The sequence below is a fragment of the Siphateles boraxobius genome, unplaced genomic scaffold (assembly GCF_051911475.1).
Source record: "Siphateles boraxobius isolate OS27281-9 unplaced genomic scaffold, OSU_SipBor_1 6, whole genome shotgun sequence".
In the NCBI taxonomy this organism is placed as follows: Eukaryota; Metazoa; Chordata; class Actinopteri; order Cypriniformes; family Leuciscidae; genus Siphateles; species Siphateles boraxobius.
In genome coordinates this window covers 32,756,147-32,779,877 of record NW_027509186.1, presented here as the reverse complement: position 1 = coordinate 32,779,877, position 23,731 = coordinate 32,756,147, and the positions used below count along the sequence as shown (strand labels likewise).

General features: G+C 36.9%; 1 protein-coding gene across 2 annotated transcripts; it reads left to right on the top strand.

The window, feature by feature from the left end:
• Positions 1-563: 563 nt before the first annotated feature.
• On the top strand, positions 564-22,677 carry LOC143716419 (striatin-4-like). 2 transcript variants are annotated; one of them, XM_077208966.1, is made up of 18 exons: positions 564-1,019; positions 7,247-7,350; positions 8,088-8,164; positions 8,322-8,400; positions 8,495-8,680; positions 10,627-10,801; positions 10,884-11,040; positions 11,390-11,491; positions 12,414-12,532; positions 12,893-13,068; positions 13,278-13,325; positions 14,399-14,520; positions 14,674-14,841; positions 14,921-15,061; positions 16,117-16,215; positions 17,711-17,797; positions 17,969-18,149; positions 19,796-22,677. In XM_077208966.1, the coding sequence occupies exons 1-17, from the start codon at positions 735-737 to the stop codon at positions 18,136-18,138; spliced, it is 2,295 nt and encodes a 764-aa protein (XP_077065081.1). In that variant the 5' UTR covers positions 564-734; the 3' UTR covers positions 18,139-18,149; positions 19,796-22,677. The 2 variants fall into 2 exon arrangements, with proteins under 2 accessions (XP_077065081.1, XP_077065080.1); XM_077208965.1 differs by having other exon boundaries at positions 593-1,019; positions 11,396-11,491.
• Positions 22,678-23,731: the final 1,054 nt, after the last annotated feature.

Below are 23,731 nucleotides of genomic sequence, written 5' to 3'. Positions count from 1 at the left end.
AGATTTTTTGTTGTTAATTAGGCTACAATTGTGTTTTTAAAATACGATTTTATAAAACAAAACAAAAAAACAGATTAAATAAATTCGAATTTAGAAATTAAAATTAGAAATTATAATATGCAGTTTCGTAATTGAAACTATAGAACATAAAATATCTTGAAGAAAACCTAAATATCTTTAGAACAGGTAACATTAAAAATATGAATGACTCGACATTACCACGTGATAGCTTTTACTTTTCACCGCTTGTCAAGGATGGGCCAATCACAGTCTTTGTGATGACTGGACTTTTGCCTTTTGCTGAGGTGATTTTTACGTGGTGGTCAGCCACAGATCTTTCTACTCAATAGATTTAAGCGATTATAGGTTGTAGCGGCTCTATTTCTCGTCTCCTACAAAACTCCAACAAATTCACACAGACTGTGATGACGCGTTTTAACGTTCATCATCAGCATCGTAAATCCTGCAGTTTTGTATATTTTCATTTTCTTTTGGAGCCGCAAAACGCCCCCTTGCGGAAGCCTCTTTAATGACCCATTGGGAGGAGCGTTTGCAGCCATTCAGTGGTTGGAGTGGATCACTATTTGGCACTTTTCCGTGTGTATGAGTACTCGTTCGTCTATCTGTATCGGGCAGGAAAACGGGAGAGGGCTTCGGTGGAGACTTCAAACAACGGGGTGGCATATTCTTCTGTATTTCCACCTCCTGGCTCCGGCGACAGCTCGAACGCTCTGATGGAGGCGGAAAGATCCGGCGGGGTGGCTGGAGGAACGAACCAGAGCCCCGCAGGAAGCGGAGCGGGGCGCAATCCGAACGGGCCGAAGGCTGTGCTCGGTCCTGCTCCCACCGCAGGAGCCGCCGCCGTGTCCGGGCCGATGGCTGGATCTTCCCAGCCGCGGGATCCGCAGGACGGAGAAGCGGGCCTCTCGTTACCCGGGATCTTACATTTCATCCAGTTCGAATGGGGCCGCTTTCAAGCCGAGAAATATCGCTGGGAGGCCGAACGAGACGAGCTGAGGGTAAACAGCGTTTCTGTAATCGCTTGTTTTGGTCTCTTGCAGACGGATGTTCCTTGAGGAAGAGCACATTTAACGTTACAGATAAGACGCAGGAGAAGTCAAGATCGTCTGCTTATTGTTGATCAGACGCAGTTTTGGGATTTAAGTATTCATCTGATGTTATTCACTGGAACAGTAACGTTACGTTAGCAGATTTAACTGTTAAATATTGTCCTTTTGTTGAATAGCCATAACGTTACCCACCTAAGGAAAAGAGTCGATTCTGGTTCCGTAGTGCTGTTGCTAGTACTTTTTGAGAAATGAGGGGAAAAGTATTCTTATTGTATACTGCTGCCACAGTCTGTTGTCCAATTATGAGATTGATCGTATTTATTCACTATAAAACTATGTAATATAATACTGTGTAATGTAGGCTAATATCAAAAAAGCACAAAAAAATTAACGTTAGTGCATATTTAACGTTAGCCTACACTTTGTCATATGAACAACCAATTCAGTTAGCTACTATGCGGATTTAAATCTTACGTGATGATATAACACAGTCACAGTTTTGACCAACTTGTGGTTTAGTAAGCGAGTTAAAAGATTTCACGAACTGAAACCAACTGTTTTGATTCTTTAAAAAGAACCGGCACAAAAGAGTCATCCGATACTCGAACCAATTACACTGGTGTTGTATGCTTTTGATTCAGTAAAAAAATGCTCAACGGAGTCATTCCTGGGGGAATTGGACTAGACTGGTCGTGCAATTAGTTGGATTTATAAATAAAAAAAGTAGTAACAATAAGTTGGCTACTTGGTCCATTTTATAGTCTAACATGACGAAAGGAATACATTGCGGTTCAGTGAGAAAGTTAGGTTAATTCACTGAACTCTTCGACTTGCTGGTGACCTAAGTGTTTTTTAATGTATCATTTTGATTAAAAAGGAGTCATTTTTACTTTGTATCTCACAATTCGGACCCTTTTTCTCGTAATTGTGAGTTTATATCTCACAATTCTGACTTTTTCTCACAATCCCGAGTGTATAACTAACTACCGATTCTGACTTTTTTTCTGCGAGTTTATATCTTATTATTTAGACTTTTTGCCTCAGAATTACGAGTTTATATCTCATAATTCAGACTTTTTTTTACTCAGAATTGCCTATATTTCCCAATTCTGACTTTATTTCACACAACCAAAACACTGAATTTATAACTAGCAATTCTGATTTTTCACCATATAAATTTCAAGGAGTAAGTCAAGATTGTAAGATAAATAGTCCCAATTACCTTTTTTGTTTTTTTATTCCGTGGTGGAAAAAGCTTTAGAAATTGGAATATACTGATCGCGATATTAGTTCGATTCACTAAAAGAACTGGGGCCAGTTGCACGAGCTACAACTTAAATTGGCGCTAAGTTTCAACTTATGCATGCACTACTAAATATGTTTGCATTGCACAATTAAATTTAGTTGAAGCGTAACTCCTCAAATTAACTAAATATATATGGAAGCCTCCGAGCACAACTAACAGTTGGAATAAAATAGCAGACTGATGCATATGTTTTATTCTCGATAAAATATAGCCTATGCTGTACTATCCTGCACTATTAACATGATTTTCTTTTATTGTCTTACATCTTTCTCATCCGTGGCATTAAGTGCAAGGTAATAGAATAAAGGCTGTTTTAGAGCTCCTGGCTGACATTTATTTGAAATTTAAATTCCAAATAAATGTTCTATTAATTGACATTGATGTCACATGACCTATTGACTGCTACTTCTTTTGTAAATTGTGTAGTTCTGTCCAAGAAATGACGTAATGCAGTCCGGCTGGAGAATGCTTTTTTCAGTCCCAAGAGAGCCGATCTGTGTGTCTAGCACAGAAGATGTCAAAGCAATTTTGTAATTTAATGCTGTTACTTACGAGTATTACATTACAATATGGGAAAGATGTATGGCTCTAGTTATTTTATATGGAACTGGAAACATAAAATCTATTAGAAAAGCTTGTATTTCCATCAAGAACATATTAGAGAGGAGGGGGAAAAAACGATTTCAACCTAGGGATTAGCTTCCAATAAAATTTGTTTAAACCGTCTTTTGTATTTTTTTTTTGAGTCGGACTCCCCTGGCCTAGTGTTCAGCAGATCTGGGCCTGAGAAAAAGCTTAGCGATTAAGTGACCCCATTCAAACAGTGCCTGCATGTATGTAGTAGATTACATAAGGAGTTGCCAGTGTGTGCTATAATAGGACAGGCCCTGTGGCTCTCATGGACGACTTGTGTGTGTTCTTCTGCCAGGCATCTTCTGGACATGCCTATGGAAATGTGCACAGGCTTCAGGGACCAGCTGCTAGGTTTTCCATGTCCCACACACATTCTTTTTGACTTGGCCTATAAAAAGTGTAGTAAGGGACAGTTGTAGTGTGACAGTAGCTGGTTTGCCCTGCCGTGGGACATCGTTCCCTGATGTTTTTATGTGGGACACCTGTGCTATTGTGTTACCTTTAGGACAGGCAGGACATGATCGTTCAGGTATGGCGTCCTCTGTAGCAGCCAGGGTTATCATTGTTACTAAAACTGTAAAATATAAATATTAGATAACGTTACTGACAGATTGGGAAGAGAGGTGCTGCAACAATGTCAAATGTATGTATACAAAATAATGTGACACCTGGGGGGAAAAGGCCATATTTCTTTATTAAGGTGTTTTGCCAAAAATTGGCTTTAATACAGCTTCCAACCTTATTGAAATAGAAAAGATTGATACAACATTTGAATAGTCTCCATTTGAATGTCTTCGATTAGAACATCTAGTTGGTCCTAAGATGTTGAAGGAGGAAATAACAGCTTCACACTCTTCTCTCCAAAACTGCCTACAGTAGAGAAATTACAGAAAATGAATACACTACAGAAATTAAGCTGACCTGGGAAGATGAAGTTCATCTTGGTGCTCCAACTATCCAGCTGTCATGATCATAACACAATCTTTCTCACTGCCTCACATTTTAGCAATGGTGTCTGAAAGTGTGTCTCTTTCATTAACGTGAGCTTTGTTGGCTTCTGTGGTCCATTTTGTGGAAACGTGGCCTTCAGGATGAATGCTGAGGTTTGCTGTCACTTTGCTGCAGTTTTTCTGTGTTGTTTGATGATTGTCGAACCCTAAGAAGGATTGTGTCCAATGTAAATGTCAATCTCAATAGGATATTGTTTATTGCCCAACCCTAACGGTCTCTATGATTCACTTTTGGATTTTGTCCTCTATTCTTCTTCTTTTTTCATTTTTTTTCACTGTAGCCAACACAAAATGATATTAACCCCTATAATAATGGCAGCTCACATTTTGTCCATGTAGCAGGAAAACAAACAAAACAATTGCAGTTTCAGTTTTTTTTCCTTCCAATATCATGCCGCTCTAAAGCATGGCTGAAGTGCTGTATTAACCAATTGCCATCCAGTACTAGAACTATCCATTTTACAATTAGCCTAATACTTTGATAAATGTTTATCAAGCAATATGGTTGTCACAATATCATACAGTCAGCGAAAAATTCTTTACATGAGATATACGCGTGGGTCATACAGCAGGTATCTTCACCTCTATCAACTCCCTTAATGTCAATATAATATTGCATTGTCAATAGAACCTTTTTTGCATTTAACTGAAGGCCAAAGGTTCGCCCACAGAAGTGGTATAAAAACACTTAATAAAAGAGTCCAAATGGGTTCATATACTCTTAAAAAGACTCATCCCAGAAAAAGTCTGCTGCTCTATTTGTTGGAGTGAGTCTCAAAGGGATACTAATGTGGAGAGAGAGAGAGTGTGTATGTGCCCTTGACCTGTTCCCACCCACAGGAAGTCACAAGAGGGGCGGTCCACATAAATGTGTCTGTGTGGTAGTACCGGCCCCTTCCTAAACCTTCAGTGACCAAAAAAAAAAAAAAAATTGTGTTTTTTTTTTTTGCAGCACAACACCACAGAACAGAGCTTGGTAGCTGGAAGTGTCTCTGACTTTTCCAAGCGATCATATGTATGATATTTACTTTTCTGCTATGATGAGACTAATTATATTTTGATAGGTAGATTGCGATGTGTAATTCCCAAAGCAGTCTATTTCATTGATTGATAATTATGTCAGATGCACAGCCATTGTGTGACAAGTATCCCAGTTTCAAAGGCCGAAAACATGGGCAATTACTTGCCTTTGTGAAAATGTCAAAGTGCTCCAAAGACCTGCCATAACAGGTTTCCTGCCCACACCATGGCAACTGCAGTGAGTCGGTCTCCATGAGGACCTGTGCCAACTTGTCATGCTTTACTTTTCCTGCAAGTCAGCCTTGGAGACAGGGAGGGATTTTGAACAAATGTTATATATGGCTTGACACGGCCTACATAAAGATATTAAAAAAAGCTCTTAATAGAGATCAGGCTGGAATTGTCCCTGTTTTGGGCAAAAAAATCATGATTTTAGGAGTGAAGCATTTTGTAGTTTCTCACATTGAGCTTTAACACAAGTCAAGGCTTGCTTGCTAAACAGATTTCTCGCAATATAAAAAGATACTTTTATAAATCACATTTTATTATAAATGAATAATAATAATTGTAAATATAGTGGTGGTATTCATTATATAATAAAATAAATATTTTTATTTAAATTAACAACAACAACAATAATAGCTATTTATATAGGTTCTATATTTATTAATCTTAGATCTAAAAATAATAGCAGTTATTAATGTAGTAGATTAATATGTTGTTTTATTATGGGTAATGGTGGTATTCATTAAATGGTTATTAATCATATTTTTATTTAAATCAACAGATTTATTTATAATTTTTTTACATTAGCAACAACACTAGTGATTGTGTGTGTGTGTGTGTATATATATATATATATATATATACGTATTATTTTAATAATTTTATTAGTGGTATTTATAATATAATAAATAGTTACTATATTATAATATACTGTATATTATAATATGTAATATTTTTAATCATCAGATACTCAAATTTATAATATGTTGTACATTATCAGTATGGTTTTGGAAATGATATAGTTATTTATATTTTATTTATAATTATTAATTCATAAATAAACATGAAAATTCTGTTAATAATTATTCACCCTCATGTTGTTCCAAACCCATAAGACTTCTGTTCATCTTCAGAACACAAATGAAATCTGAGAGCGTTCTCTCCCTCCATATTTACAGCTGAGAAACTTCCACTTCAAGCCCCAGAAAAGTAATAAAGACAATGCTCATTGGAGATTAACATTTAGTAAATAAAGTGGTCTTTTTTATTTTGTATTTAATATTATTATAATTTTTTCCTTCAAACAAAGCACTCGCTTCATAAAACTGAGATTAAACCACTGGAGTCTCACGGATTAGTTTAATGATGTCTTTACTATCTTTCTGGGGCTTGAAAGTGGTAGTTGCGTAGCTGTCAATGGAGGCACAGAAAGCTCTCAGATTCCATTAAAAAGATCTTCATTTGTGTTCCGAAGATAAACGAAAGACATTTTTGGGTGAACTAACCTTTTAAAGGTATTATTTTATTTTTAAATTATTAAATAATTTATAATGTTTTAAAGTCCAAGGCCTATACAGTTCTGTTGTGTGAGGTACACTGATGTGTGGGGGTGTGTTACTGATTTATGTGAACACAAGAATATGACTGCTGACCAACACACATCAAATCACTATTAGACATTTATTTATTTACCTGAAAGCATAGATTCACTGGGCCGTAACTAGGGCCGTAACGTTTTGTCATTTGCAATAGAGACGCATGCAAAACTGGTAAAAGAATGCTCCATTTAAAAAAAAAAACTAAATTCTCTGGCCTGAACACAGCTGACTTTGTTAGTAACTTGGCATCTCTAATTGATGTGGGTTTTACGGTGGACTCTAGGGGGCGATTGAGGCCTCGTTCTCTCTCTTCTAAACCACAGCTGACTGGGAAATGAATGGTTCTGGTTTCTCCCCCTTTATAGTCTCTTTTCCGTCAACATATTTGTGTTTCATGACTCTGGTCGGTGCTCGGTCAGCAGCCATCTGAAATTGCAGGCCTTTAGTTAAACTTTGCCCTCAGAATGTCATTGGTGGTCATACAAACACGGTGCTTATAACATCTAACCTTTAATTTTCTCTCAGATGTATCTGGTTTGAATCCGTACCATATTTATATCTTTGTCTTTCTCTCTGTCTGTCTGTCTTTCTATGCTGTCTCAGGCTCAGGTGGCGTTTCTGCAGGGTGAGAGGAAAGGTCAGGAGAACATGAAGCAGGATCTGGTGAGGCGAATCAAGATGCTGGAATACGCTCTGAAACAGGAGAGGTGAGCACACACACACACACACACACACACACACACACACACACACACACACACACACACAATTGTTGTGTTCTATTGTTTTTTGTTTTTTTTAGTTCTTTTTATGTTATGCCCTGTTGTGTTTTGTTTTGTTCTTGTTTTGGATTTTGTTTTGTTCAGTTTTTTTTGTTTGTCCGCTTTGATGTTTTTTGTTCTTATGTTTTGTTGTGTTTTTGTTCTGTTCTGTTTTTTGTTCATGTATTCTTCTTTTGTTCTTTTCAGTTTGTTTATTTTTTTTTGCTTTTTGTTACGTTTTATTGTTTTGTTTTCTGTTTTGTTGTCTTTTTTTCATTGTTTTGTTTTATTGTGTTTTTGTTTAGTTATGTTTTTGGTTCTGCTTTGTTCTGTTTTTGTCAAATTCCTGTTTTGTTTTATTCTTTTTTTTCTTTTTTTCTGTTTTTGTTTTATGTTCTGTTGTTTTTGTTTTGTATTTTCAATGTTTTTTTTGTTTTGTTCAGTTTTTTCTTTCATTTTTGTTTAATTTCTTTTTATGTTTTGTTTCATTCTTTTTGTTTTGTTTTGTTTATTTATTTTGTTTTACGTTCTATTGTGTTTTTGTTGTATTGTGTTTTATTTTATTTTTGTTATGTTTAATTGTTTGATAGAAGACGCTACACCGATCTCATTGCGAGATCAGAAGATGTTTCCATGAGTTTGTATGATGTTGATCATTTATATTCTCATTATTGTGATTCCAGGTCCAAACATCAGAAGCTGAAAAGTGGCACTGATCAGAGCCCTGGAGAGAAGAAGCCAGAGACCGAAGCTGAACCAAGTAACAACCTATCAAACACACACACATGCTATAAAACATGGTCTAATTCATATTTTCCAAAACATATTAACCATACCCAGATTCATTAGAATAAATACTGTATGTTGTTGGTTATATGTTTTCTTTGCGTTTAGTGACATCATTCTGTTTCTCACAGTACCCAATGGGCCTGCAGATTCAGACTCTGAGCCAACCAATCAGATGCCTTGGAAGGAGGGCCGGCAGTTATTGCGCAAGTCAGTGCGTTTTGTTTGCATTCATTCTCAAATGTATTTATCAAAATGTTGTGCTGACACTGTGCATGTGTTTTTTTTGTGTGTTAATGAGCAGGTACCTGGAGGAGGTGGGATACTCCGACACCATCTTGGACATGCGCTCCAAACGGGTTCGTTCCCTGTTGGGTCGCAATAGTCCAGAGGCGAACGGGCCTCCTCCCAATGAACCGCCTGCAGAACCAGAACCTCACGGAGGAGGAGAATCACTACTAGTGCGCCAGATAGAAGAGCAGATCAAACGGTTAGAACAACATGCATTTTCACATCTCATATTTAAGTCAGTGTAAAAATAAGGTCCAGTCAGTGTTTGTTTACAGATGAAGTAGTCCTTAAGAATTGAGGAATCTCTTAGAAAACTTTAAGGAGACTCTTTTTTTTTCTGATGTTAAAATATTTTTTCTTGTTACATGGTGCTCTCTGAAATCACAGATTCTGCGATCTAACGTCATTGCATAGGAAACAGTATTAAAGCCGACTAGCTATTACAAGTCTTTTGAAAACATTATCCAATTAAAACCATCATTTACAAAGCATCATGAAATAATTTACTTACAGTTTGTGATGCAGCGGCTGTAAGATCAGTTGGCTGCTTCATCTTTCAACAAAAGTTTCTTTGCGAACTGTCCATTACACTGTTGCTCGTTTTCAAAATCAAATGCCTCGAACAAACTTTTAAAGGGATAGTTCACCCAAAAATGAAAATTCTGTCAGTATTTACTCACCATCATGTTGTTCCAACCCCGTAAGACCTTCGTTCATCTTCGGAACACGATTTAAGATATTTTTGATGAAATCTGGGAGCTGGATCACTCCTCCATAGGCTTCTAAGGGATTGACACTTGTTCCCCCAAAAAGTTATTAATGGCATCGTTAAAATATTCCAAGTGACTACAGTGGCTCAATCTTAAGTTTATCAAGCGACGAGAATACTTTTTGTGCGCAAAAACAAACATAAATAACGACTTTATTTCAACTATTCGTTTCCTTCTCTGTGGGCCTCGAGTCAGTTCACTAGTGATATAGCGCAGTTCTTCTGTGTTGTACGTCACACGCATCACACGCATGACCAGAGTCGGCCAATAGTGAGCCTACGTGTGACGTAGCTCTACGCAATTACACTACTTTAACTGACTAGAGGCCCATAGAGAAGGAAATGAATAGTTGAAATAAAGTCGTTATTTTTTTTGTTTTTCCGCTCAAAAAGTATTCTCGTCGCTTGATAAACTTAAGATTGAGCCACTGTAGTCACTTGGAATATTTTAACGATGCCATTAATAACTTTTCAGGGGAACAAGTGTCAATCCCTTAGAAGCCTATGGAGGAGTGATCCAGCTCCCAGATTTCATCAAAAATATCTTAAATCGTGTTCCGAAGATGAACGAAGGTCTTACGGGGTTGGAAAAACATGAGGGTGAGTAAATACTGACAGAATTTTCATTTTTGGGTGAACTATCCCTTTAATCCTTCAACGTGACCCGGGATGCCATTAAAATAAACCATTCACTTGTTTCCAACACTAGTGTCAGACGTTAAGTGACTGAAAGCCAGTGGGTGGGGCCTATGTGCTATAACTATTCTTCGATGTCTTGCTCTGGAGGCAGACATATGCAAATGTATTTGCCGTGTGATGTTACAGATCCTGCAATATCCAAACAAGCCATTTTGTTTTGTTTATATTTAGGGGGACCTTTTTAAACTTGCAGAACCTCTTCTGTATAAAGATCAATGCAAATTTGATTTCTAATGTCAGGACCCCTTTAAACTCAAATAAATTTGATGGGTAGAAAAAAATCTGTTTATTTATGCAATAAGTGCAATTTTGTTTTGTTTTGTTCGTTTTTTGTTCTATTTTTTTTTTGGCTTTAATTATTTATTCGTTTTATTTTATCAGATTTCACACAGTTTCTCAATGTTACCTTTAACTGCCCTTTGTCTAGTGTTGCTTGGCAGCCGCAGACAGCATATTGCTAGGATAATTCTGTACGTGTCTTGTTACCTGTCCATAATAAACATAACTCCTAACTGAGCATTGTATATTGCTATTGCTGGCTTTTTATACAAGTGACAAGCCACAAGACACTCGAGAGGGGCGTTCTAATATGGTATGGTGTTTGGGAAGCCAGTTTTGAAACTAGTTTCTGCATTAATGTTTGTTGTGGTTATAGTACAGCAATTTCTCTCTTGCAGGCGTGCTGGGAAAGAGGGTTCTAAAGAACGGATGGACAGCTCTGTCCTGGATAAAATTCCCTTCCTTCGTGGCTGTGAGGACGACGATGAGGATGACAGTGATGAAGAAGAAGACTTCCAGGGCATGACTACTGACTGCATTGATGGTCGCAAAAACAAGAAGTCCAGAAGCAAGGTCAGAGTGTTTACATGAAGATAAGGCCCACACGCACAGATCCTGTTTTGTTTCTAATAGAGTTTTGTCTGTGCGCATGTAGATGGGCGGAGAACCCATGACCACAGATCTTGACCCTGAGGACGAGGATGATGAAGATGATTCTGAGGACGCCCTGGGCGAGTTTGATTTCTTGGCCTCAGGGGAGGAAGGGGAAGGTGCGGGAGAAGCTCGCATATCTGGAGACGGTCGTGAATTAGGTATAGAGGCTCATATGTTCATTTTTTTGGGAAATTGGGACATGTACGACTAGACAACTCCTCATTCCTGCATTGTATTTTTGATAGTGGATGTGAGGGTTTCCCTTTATCGTCATGCTGTGACCACTTATTGTTTTCTTTTAATTTGCTTTTGTTTGTAACTTCCTGTTGATAAAATCTGTTGACGGGGCCACCATTTTGTCTACACGTTTCGTTTCACTTCACTGATGCTTGTTTGTTTCCCTTGATATTCCCGTCACTTCTTCCAAACATGTCATCATACCATAGGATGAATGGTTGTTTTTGTTTTTCTGCTGGTTTGTTTACTCCTTTTACTTCCTCTGCCCAGGTTCAGAGAACCGCCGGAACAAATTGCAAGGCATTATGTCAGATTTTCCTCCCAAACCCACTCCACCTCCTTCTATCCCGGGCCAGGCACGCTCCAGTGAGGGTAAGAAAAGCCATCCGGCTCTCTCAATACCAAACCGTTCACATTTGGACATACAAAAAAGCTTAATTTTTTTCAACTATTCGCTCTGATGAAAAGAGTAATTAATGAATTACTCATTCAACCCATCAATTTATGTATTCATTAATTTTAATTCATTGAAATTTTCATTACTCAACCAAACATTCATTGTTGCCAATATTAAAAATATTTAATGAATTTAAATAAAGATTATATTATATTATATCTCAGTGACATTATTGAACAATTTTTTTTTTTACTTTATCGGAATAGCAGTTCTTAAGTAAATAATCTTTCTTTAAAATGTCAAATGTATAGTGAAATGCATATCACTCAGTTGGTTTTTGAATCAGTTGCATTGCTTTTTTTTTTGTATTTATTTAATCTGCGTTATCATTATTCAAAAAGGCAATCATTGTTGCCTTAGAAAGAAAAATATTAAATGCTTGAAGTAAAAAAAGAAAGTTTTAAAATGTAGGCATTTTCCCACATTACATTATTTGATTTACTCATAATTTTATATGTATAACAGTAATTAGGATTTAATAATATTTATTTACATAAAAAAATGAAAATGTATAGTGAGACCTTAATTATGCATATATCACACAAACGTTTTTCAATCTAGTCATTGAAATGGTCAGTTCCAAAGAATTAAAACAGAAATGCTTATATTAATGATTTGTCGTTTCTAACTCTGTCACTATTTTTTCAAACAAATATGTGTTTTAGTGTCTAGAGACAACATTATAATACTGGCATAGTTCTAATTGGCAAATTAAAAATGCATTTTCATCACAGCCATATTCAGTGTTGCTTAAATTTCAACTGCTGCTATAAACAACTATATTTTTTATATTCCAATTTCAGCATGTTAATTGTTGTGTATGTGCCTGTGCTCAAGGGGGCGCTCTTGGCTTCTCATCTGATGTCTTCATACTGGATGCTGTTGGAGGAGGAGATATGAACCTCGGAGAGCTGGCTGACCTTACTGTTGCCAACGACAATGACCTCACCATTGATGTTAGTGTTATAAGTAATGTCTCCTCCCCACGCAAGTGTGTTTTTAAGCATTAAAGTGTGTGCTGCATGTACTTAAGTACTTAAGTGGGTCAAAAAAGCACTCTCAAGTTCAGCTAATTGCATTTAATATAAATTTAAACTACAATACATTTTGTTTAGATTAAAATTAAGTGTCAGAAAACCTCCAATTCAGTTCTCACTTAAGTATATTATTTTAAAGTATTTTTTCCTTAAGTACTACAACTTTTGTTTGTTAATTTTTTTTTTTTTTAATAAGGTATTTACTGTACAATTGGCAGTATGTTAGTTTTCTGTTGTGTGTATGAATTACTCTTAATTTATTTTCATGTCTCTTTTTAGTTGCAGGAAAGTCGAGAAGAGTTCAAAAAAACATGGAACCCTCGGTTCACACTACGAAGCCACTTCGACGCCATCCGAGCCTTGACCTTTCACCCCAGCCAGGCCGTGCTGCTGTCCGCCTCTGAAGATGGGACACTCAAGCTGTGGAACCTCAACAAGGCAATGCACTCCAAAAAGTAAGAACCACATCCTAACCCTGCATCAACCCAAGACACACCACACAATATATCCTTATTTCACTGCCCTCTTATGTTAAGTATGTCACTATTATTGTGTTAGTGTAGGTGTCTCTAGAAGTATATTTTGAAATGTTGATCCATAAATGCTTCTTTTAGCGCTGTCGCTGTGTGCTAATTTGGAAGACTTTCATTTTTTGTTTTCACAGAAATGCAGCGCTGGACGTTGAGCCCATTTATACATTCAGAGCACACAGGTGAGTGAGATTTATAATCTGACTGTAATCTGGAGAAAGTCCACCAAAAATTTAATAGTTTGACCTGTGACTAACATACTTGCCAAGTGCTTAAAGGCTTAGGTCACCCAAAAATGATAATTGTTTCATTAATTACTCACCCTTTCATTCTCAGACTTTCATTTATCTTCGGAACACAAATGAAGATCTTTTAAATGAAATCTGAGAGCTTTCTATCCCTCCATTGAAATCTACACAACTATCACTTTGATGCTTCAAAATGTTTATAAAGAGATCGTAACAATAATCCATATGTACGTAAAACTAATATTTAAAAAAAAAAGTCTCAATCGTTTTATATGGTAAAAAGATTGAATTTAGGCTTTTATTCACATTTAAACATTGATCAGCGGACATAAACAAGCTCAACCGTACTTGCTTAACGCGCAAGGTCAAATCTCATTGCTTCTTGCCGAATCTCAAACGTGCTGCGTAACACAAGAATGAACCTCATTGGTTCCCGCATGTCAAGTGAACATGCTTGAGCTTCCGTTTACCACAACTGTTGTGTGCATTGATGAATGTTTATATGTGAATAAAAGCCTAAATTCAATCTTTTCATCATATAAAGTGATTTGTGTCAATTCAGAATATTTAGACTAAACTGCTAAATTTATATGGATTAGTTTTACAATCTCTTTATTAACTTTTTGAAGCGTCAAATTGGTAGTTGCGTAGCTGTCAGTGGAGGGACAGAAAGCTCTCAGATTTCATTAAAATACCATAATTTGTGTTTTGAAGATGAAGGAAAGTCTTACTTTGGAACAACATAAGGGTGAGTAAATGATGACAGAATTTTCATTTTTGGGTGAACTATCCTTTGAAGGCTAAATTATGAGTATAAAGCTCTGTTATAAAACCTAGTGGTCTTTGAAGTACCTTAGATAACAATGTAAATGAATATGGAAATCAATCAGCACCACTCTATATATCAGAGTACCATGGTTTAACAATCTGATCACTTTATTGTGGTACAGCCACATAACTTTTTTTGTTGTAACTTTTTTAATATGTTTCGTGTGTGTGATTTGTAGTGGTGCTGTTCTTTCTCTGGCTATGGGTGAGGAGGGAGACTCATGCTACAGCGGCGGTCTGGACAGCACCGTGCGAGGCTGGAAGATCCCGGACCTTAATGTGGATCCTTACGACAACTATGGCAAGTCTATTTAATACTGCACTTGCAAGTTCCACAGTGTCACTCAATACGGTTTTGTTTATATAAGAGTCCACTAGAGGGCACTGACTACATAATAATTTGACGACACACTGGACACAGCTAGACTGAATTGTGGTGTGTAAATGCGTTCAGATCCAGGCGTGGAGAGCAGTGTGTTGTCGGGGCATGAGGACGCAGTGTGGGGTTTGGCTTACTCATCCAGCCTGAAGCGTTTGGCCTCCTGCTCGGCAGATGGGACTGTGCGGATTTGGGACCCCCATAATTCCTCACCGTGTGTGTCTGTTTTCAACAAGGAGAAAGGTGAGGAGGAGACCTTGTGTGTTTGCATTGCTTTTCTTTTCTGTATGTCCCTCTCACTCATTCACTCTCTGTCTTTCAGAACACGGCACTCCCACCTCGGTTGCCTTTGTAAACACCGACCCGTCGCAGGTTGTTGTGTCTTTCGATGGGGGCGAGACTCTGCTTTATGACCTCAACACAGAGCAAAGCATCATGGTCCTGGAGACCCAGACTAAGGATGGTAAGCTCCGCATCATACAGGAATTGACATCTAGCAAAATGTCACTACTTTTACAATCTATGCTTACCAGCGAAGGTTTTTAATTTATATATATATATATATATATATATATATAATGAAATGATGAAATACTTTACTAGACTGACATTTTGGACAGGTTTTGGAAAAGGTCATGCAAATTTATAGATTTGCCTAATGTTTGTAATATTCTTATTTATTTATTTAATAGCAATTTTTCCAACCTTTTAAAATTGTATTAATTATACATAGTATAATTATCGTAAATGATTATTAAATATTATAAATTATAATGCATTTATTTATTATGAATTGGGTAACACTGTACAAAAAAGATCCCATTATTTTACGTTAGTTAATGCATTAACTAACAGTGAATAATACACTTTGTTTTTTTGTTGTTTTTTTCTTTTTTGTTGTCAATTTCAGTTAATAAAATTAAAAAAATTCATTGTTAGTTCATGTAAGCTCAGGTCCATTAAATAATATATACTATATATATATATTTTGATTGTAAAAATATATTTGTAGATCTTGAAATTAATATTAATTAAGATTAATAAATTCTTTAGAAGCTGTGTTAGTTCATATTAATGTAATGTCAGTATTACCGTATATTGTTATATTAATATTATTATGTAATATTTTGTATAACATTTTTATTTATAATATTATAATTTACTAGACTGCCATTTTGGAAAAGGTCATGTAAATTAATACTATCCTTGTATAATTATTATTGTAATTCCTTCTTACTAAAATGTTTGCAATTTATTCATTATTTGTTTTTCATTAAAATAGATTGTGTGTGTGTGTATGTATGTATGTATATATATATATATATATATATGTGTGTGTGTGAACAGGTGTTATTGATGGTAGATAAGTAACTGATGATAAAATTCTTGAACTACATTGAAAATCATAGTTGCACTCGTAATCACATTACAGAAGTAAAATGGGTTATGAATGCAATTTAATGTTGACTCAACCTGTTGTACAATAATAAAAGTGTTTTCCTTTACCGCCCCCTGCAGGCAGCGAGCTGATTAACCGTGTGGTCAGCCATCCGTCCCAACCGGTTTCCATTACAGCCCACGAGAATCGTACCATCCGCTACCTGGACAACAAGACAGGTGTGTGTGTGTCGTGAACTTGTGGCAATGTTGAGGCCCATAATAACACTCACTGCGTATTTTCCAGCTGTGCACTGTGGGAACTGTAAATACTTCAGCAAATCCATTTGACTCTCCTACGGTGCAGTCATAATAGACCTCTCAAAGCAGTTAAAATAACCTCCGGTATAAAAATACCTCAATCGAATTGAAGCCAGACACCAACCTTTAATCACCAGTTTATATAGCTAGAGCAGTTGAAGAAAAGCGAATAACATTCTTGGTGTGAAAGATTAGCCCGTGAAGAAATGACAGCTGGAACGTGAACCCAGCGGGGCACTACCTGTGGCGTTATTTTCCACCACATTAGGACATTTTTATTGATTTTGTGGATATGTGTCAGCAGTGGAAATGGTCTTAAAGGTAAAATGTGAAATTTGTGGATGAGTCAGGATGGTTACTCAAGTCATCAAGTAAGGTTTATATAGATTTCTTTTTTTTCTTTTTTTTGTCGCCTTATTTTTGCAGGAATACTTTAAAGAGTTTTTTTTTTTTTGCGCTAGCCAACCCTTTTTTAAATTTAAAGTTAAGATTTTAATCATTTAACAAGACATTTCCATGTTCACGGTCCTCTGATGTTGTTTAATGCAAGTAGGTGTTAAAATTACTTGATTTTATATTTTAATAATTTAATTCATTATTAGCCTTTCACTGACCCCCTGCAGTTCTCTCATGAATCCCATTCTGGGAAACCTTGCTTAAAGGGATAGTGAAAATTCTGTCATCATTTACTCACCTTCAAGCTGTACAAAACATGTATGAAGTGTTTCTTCTTCTTCTGAACACAAAAGATATTTATTTAATATGGGTATCCAAACAGTTTATTTATTTATTTTATTTATAAGTTTATTTGTATAGAGACAGTACAAAAAAGACATGATCCCAGTCAAAACTGGAAAATATGTATTGCACATAGGGAGCATAGCAAAAGCTAATTTGCATCTCAATGGACCCCATTGACTTCCATAGTATGGGGGGGAAAAATGAAGTAACCCTTTATTTTACAGTGTCATTGTTACATATGTTACATGCAGTTACTATATTAATAACTATAAATTATGCATAATTACATGCAACTCAACCAAACCCTAATCCTAACCCTATAGTAAGTTCATGTAATTACTTAATATTACAATGTAACAAAGAAACTTTAAAATAAAGTGTTACCAAAAATTACTATGTAAGTCAATGGGGTCCATCTAATGTTTGGTTCGCGACATTCTTCAAAATATCTTCTTTTGAGTTCAGCAGAAGAGAGAAACTCATACAGGTTTGGAACAACTTGAGGGCGAGTAAATGATGACAAAATTGACATTTTTGGGTGAACTATCCCTTTAAAAAGGATGAATTAGAAACATAATCTAATCCCATTGGTTGAGCCAGAACTTGGGATATCAGAGTATCAAAAATGTCTCGCATGACCTAATCTTTTTCCTCCCTCTCGTTGTGGCTTCAGGGAAAGTGATTCATTCCATGGTGGCTCACCTGGATGCTGTAACCTGTCTTACCACAGACCCTAAAGGCACTTACCTCATCTCCGGCAGTAAGTAAAATTACACTGGCATGGAGTGTGTGACGTCAGAGAACAAAACAACAAGCCAACTGAAGCCTTCCAAACACATCCACGTCAACAGACCATTCTCACGGAAATGTGAAAGTTGTCAACAAAGTGTCATCTCTGCAATCTTTATCTTGTGTTTTATGTTTCTCTCAGGTCATGACTGCTCGGTGCGCTTGTGGATGCTGGACAATCGCACGTGTGTGCAGGAGATCACAGCACATAGGAAAAAACACGATGAGGCCATTCATGACGTGGCCTTTCACCCGTCGCAGCCCTTCATCGCCAGCGCTGGGGCCGACGCGCTCGCCAAGATCTTCGTTTGATTTTCTCACTGGTAAATGCACATTATAAGCATTATGAGTTATAAGTTCTGTATGCAATTGCGCCAGTATATGCCAAAATCTATATCATGATATATTTCAAATATTTTATTTGATATTTATACACAGGGCTTGACATTAACTTTTTTTCTCACCAGAACACTGTGGTTTGTGGTTTTCCAAAGTTACTAGCCACTCAGCATTTTCACTGGCCACAATTTTGACATTAATACCATGGGGAAAAAATGCCACTGAGATATTTTTAATATTATCGCATTATTTGGCAGCAGGTATACTAGGCTGCTGTCACTTTAAAACCTGACGCACTGATCCATTATACCGTTACACGTATGCGGAGTGAGTGAGTGAGTGAGTGAGTGAGTGAGTGAGTGAGTGAGTGAGTGAGTGAGTGAGTGAGTGAGTGAGTGAGTGAGTGAGTGAGTGAGTGAGTGAGTGCGTGCATGTGTGTCAACTCGCTGTCGGAGAGATGAGAGAGTGAGAAAGCGCATTTGGTATCGAGTGTCTATTCTTCGGGAAGCGGGTATTGGTAGCTGTTATTCAGTTTACTTAGGACTGTATTGCACTGGTTCAAACTAGCCGTGCTCGCACTGGTGTGTCGGTCAGAACACAGGTGGCAGGAATCAGAAGTAACAGTTTTATTTAAGTCCAGCATGAATAATCAGCACAGTCAGACCACAGGGCATGGCATGGAATTATCTTATCAGACGTGGTATCTGAGGTAATATGTGAATAATAAACAATAATCAGCTAATATCAAACATTTCCATCATCATTAACAACAACTGGCATTTATCCCAATATCGTTCTATTATAAACATAATAGCGCTCATAAATGTCTTTTGCGGGAGTCATTACACATTAAACTAACAAATATATATAATTACAGAACAGATCTATACATTATTCAAACGTACATTTATACACTGTGAAAGCATTAATCAGTGATCATTATTATACTGAAGTCAAGTGTATTTGGAATATATGCATATTAAATTAACATCTTAGGCTAGACTCTAGGTTAGTCGTCACCTCATAGACAAACGAACGCACAATGTTTTGATTATTCATCAATAGACAACACTCATTAAATTACTTGCATGGTATCATTGACGCACAACTTAAACATATCCACTTTGACCATGAAAGTTAAGTTTAGTGCACATGCTGGAGAAACCCAAGTGGTAGCTAGCGTGGTCGGCTCATCGGGAACAGAAAGTGACTCACATAATGGAGTAACGACTGATCTGATTGGTTGTTCCTTCCCAACAGTAGCGTTTCAGATACTTCAGTATCTATATATCGAAAAATCTATATTTGACTAATACTAATTTATTATTTCAGATGCCTTTTTAAAAGACGACAATTGAAAAATGTATATATTATATATTTCCCACGGTATCAATGTTAAAATTTTGACCAGTGAAAATGCTGAGTGGCTAGTAACTTTGGAAAACCATTAGCCACAGTGTCTGATGAGCAAAAAAGTAAATTTCAAGCCCTGGTTCTAATTCCGTTTTTTATGTTTGTCGCAAGTTATTAAAATGGCTAAAATCATTTGCAGCACCTGTTACTTGTCATGTGTGCATGGGAACGTGTTCATGTGAAGCCATGAGCTCATTTTTGTTTTATCTCTTTTCAGGGGAGCCACCCACTACTGGGCCAAAAGCGTGAAACACCGAATATCTGCACACACACACACACACACTCACACTCACACACTCACTCAAACGAGGGGAACAATGTTCTACACATCACTGCCTGTCTAAAAGGCACACGACCCATCATTCTTTAATGCCTCACATGTTGTGATACAAACTCTACCGCTTTCAATACTAATGAGTTTGCTGCTCTGGTCCTGATTTCAGTTTTAGATGACACTACTAACAATCTGCACAGTGTGTTGCGAAGAATGTCCAATCTGTTGACGGATGGACCAACCAAACACACACCTTAACACAACACACACCCTGGATTTTAATGTCAAGCTCGGTTTAGGTTGAGGATTTGAAGGCTCTCGGTAAACAAGACATTACCCAAGCCTGCACATTTTCTCAATGTAACTTGCATTAGTGCTAATCTGTGAATTAATGTCCTCACATAACTGTCGCCTAGCAACATGAGGTGATCGATGCATTTCATTCCAAAGACTGCTTTAGATGAGTTTAATTTAAAAAAAAATTGGTTTTGGTTCAGCTGCGAAGTACAACACAGCTTTACCTTTAGCCTCACAGCTAAAAGCCTTAGTATTTCAGCCTTTCATAATCACTTCCTACACACATTTCATTCATATGACGACTACACCTTGAAGTAAAACCAAACACGTGTGTATCTGTGTGTGTGACGGTGCCAGCACAAGCCTTTCGCAATCATCGTCTTCGTTCATAACCAATCAGGTGGCATTATCCGTAATAGTCAGGTGACTGTTGAGTAGTGTATTTATTGTAGTGTTCGATATCGGTCGGAAGACTTTTTTGGGAAGATCTGCAGTTGGATGAGTAACTAATTTCTGTACATAAGCAGGATGCGCTGTACATAGCACTCTTGTTTCACAACCTTGGTGCTAAGATCTCTGAATCAGGGACCTGTTCACGACGAGGGTCGTAAAGTATCAAATCTCGGTTGACCCCTGCCATTCCTCAGTCATCATGTACAGTTCTTTGGCATTTCAGAAATGTAGCCAGTGTGTCTGAAATTTCAGAATACATCTGGTTTGCCGAAGTGGCTTTTAAGGTTTTGTCAGGGTATTTTTAAGAAGATAAACTCCATATCTACGCCTGAGGATCTTCGGTTGATGATTGTCTCCAATAAAAACATCTTTTTTTGAACAAACTACAAGTTCCACTGTTTAAGTGCAGCTGTATTGTCGATTCTTGAGTTTCTCGACATCTGTGATCTCGACCTAAGTTCTTTTTTTCCCTGAAAAGCAGAGAACAAAGTGAAGCTCGAACGTGCGTTTTAAGTGACAACGTGAAAACGAGTGCCCGCAGTATACGCTTGATTTACCAAGAGGTTGAAGTCCAGTGGTGAAACTTAAAGGTAGACGCATTAAAAAAGTCAACTTGACGGGTCTTGTACCCTTAGTCAAGGCAAGAGAAGGAGGTGTTTCAGGGTAAAATAGCTCTCATGGCTCTTTTAATGTAAATAAAAGTGGGTCTGCTTGCTTTTTGTTGGCTAAGCAAGGAATCAAAATGCAGGTGAGATGAAGAATCATCTGAATCTGATCTTTAGGTTCCTTAGTTGAGTGAGCCTGGTCTTGAGCTCTGGAGATCAAAGGTCACATCATGTTTTGGCCAGTTTCCGTTTTGCAGGGTTTATTTTTACCCTTTACTGGTTTTCCGTGGTCGTAGACGAGGCCAGAAGGCAAGTCAGAAGCGACAGAAAGACTGATGGGCCATAAAGAGCGATTTAGCATAATGGAGCCATGCCGGCCCTTAACCAGACCGCGTCCATCTAAAATCATTCTATCCAACCCAGAAAATGGGAGGGGGGGCAAGAAAAGCGGTCTGGATTTTCGAGTTAGCAAGTGTAGAAACCTCTTGGAGTAATTTTATTAATGGACAATGTTATGTTGTGTCCTTTGTATAATTCATTTTGGGATGTTCGCCCAGTCAATGAATGTCACGTGACCACAGACTTTCGTTCAGTGGAATCTCATAATCCTTTGCTGCTTTCCTCTTTTCCTAGAAACTTCGCACCGCACACTAACGGTTAGCTTTATGCTACACTACACGTGTAGAATAACACAAACAGTTCGGTTCATCTACGTATTGCCGCATTAAGTTCTCTTCCAAAGACTGCCGGTTGCATGGGTGTTTAGACGAGTCCTGCTGTCTTTTTTGTACACCTTTTTCCGCACCCTTCGTTGCAATACGAGTCTTGAAATTATTATAACATAACACATTCCTTACCGAGAGAGGACGAGTCTGTGTAAAAAAAAAGAAAAGAAAAGAAACCGAGAATGTTTATATGTTTGACAAGCTGCCGATGCATAATGTAAGTTTCCCATTTTCTCACGTATATGCTTTTCTTTGATAGACATATTATCATTATGATTACTAGTAATAAGGTGTATGACGACAGTAGTACCTTTTTTGCTAGGCTTAAGAATTGCTTGTGATCGTGTAAAAGCCTAAAAAATGAAAATTGTATGGAAATTTAAGAGAAAAAAGAAAAGAAAAAAGTTTCAGTCCACAGCCAAGGTAAAACGGACTTTTTTGTTATGCGTTTTTATTTTTTAATAGCAATTTATCACTGTGTGATATTTTGTACATCATATTAAGCTGTATTCAAACTATATCCTATAACTACAAGGGATAACAAAGACCAGCCTTTTATTTATTTTGTTTTATTATGCATATTTTTGAACTGCTTTCTAGCTTTTATCAAATTACATCTTTTCAATTTTTCCTGTTGACTTTTCTTTCTTCTTTTTTTGTTTTGTTTACTCTGCAGGTCTTGTGTTGTATGTCATTAAAAAGAAATCCAAAAACAACTAAATAAAAACATGGTTTTGTACAGAGATTTCATTCTTGTCTTGTCTGAACTCTACTGTCTGAGAAAGTGTCTTTGGGTATGCAAAGTTTAACTAATACTGATAAAAAGATTTTGGATTGATGATCAGCATATTTGGGGTCTGATGTACAGTAGGTCACCTGGTCTAGTATATTCACAGTCAGGTATTGAATATGTATTTATCCCGGTGATGCAAAGCTGAATTTTTAGCATCATAACTTCCTTCAGAAATCATTCTAATATGCTAATTTGCTGCTCAGGAAACATGTATTGTCATTATCAATAATAGTTTTATTTCAGGGTTCTAGAAGGTGTAATAAAAGTACATCATTTATCTGAAATATAAAGTTTAACACTTCTGTTCAAAAGTTTGGGGTCAGTAAGATTTTAGTTTGTTTGTTTTTCTGTGTAAAGAAATTTGTATTTATCAAGGATGCATAAAATTGATCAAAAGTGACTAAATACATTTATAATGTTACAAAAGCTGTCTATTTCAGATTCAAATTATATTCGTATATATGTGATAGATAGATAGATAGATAGATAGATAGATAGATAGGTTTTCTTTTTAAACATATTCCATGACAATGTCAATTGGTTGATTCCACCACAAGAATGGTCCCCTTTTATTTGAAGGATTGGAGAGCCTGTTTGTTAAAGATGGGTCTAATTTAGTAGAAAACCTAGTTTTTTTTTTAGACCTGAAAAAATTGTTCAGTTGAAATGTAATTTTATTTTCACCATTGTTATTGTTAAAGCTAGCAAACACTTAATTGTTTGTTTAATTTGATTTGAGTTCTCAGAGATTTGTGATGAATGCAATGTTGTTTCTTAACTGTGAACTGACACTCATCCATTCAAGGGGAAAATATGCAGAACTCCCACCTTTCGTAGAGTTAGTCCGGCTGCAGGATTACACGTGGGCGGATTAATTTGGTGTGTTTACACAGATCAGATATTTGGTGTGGGACTGGGGAAAGAGAGAGAGAATGAGTGACTGAGAAAAGAGTGCAAGTTAGTGTGGGGCCCCAGGCAAAAAGAGGAGGACAAAGTTGGTCCAGGG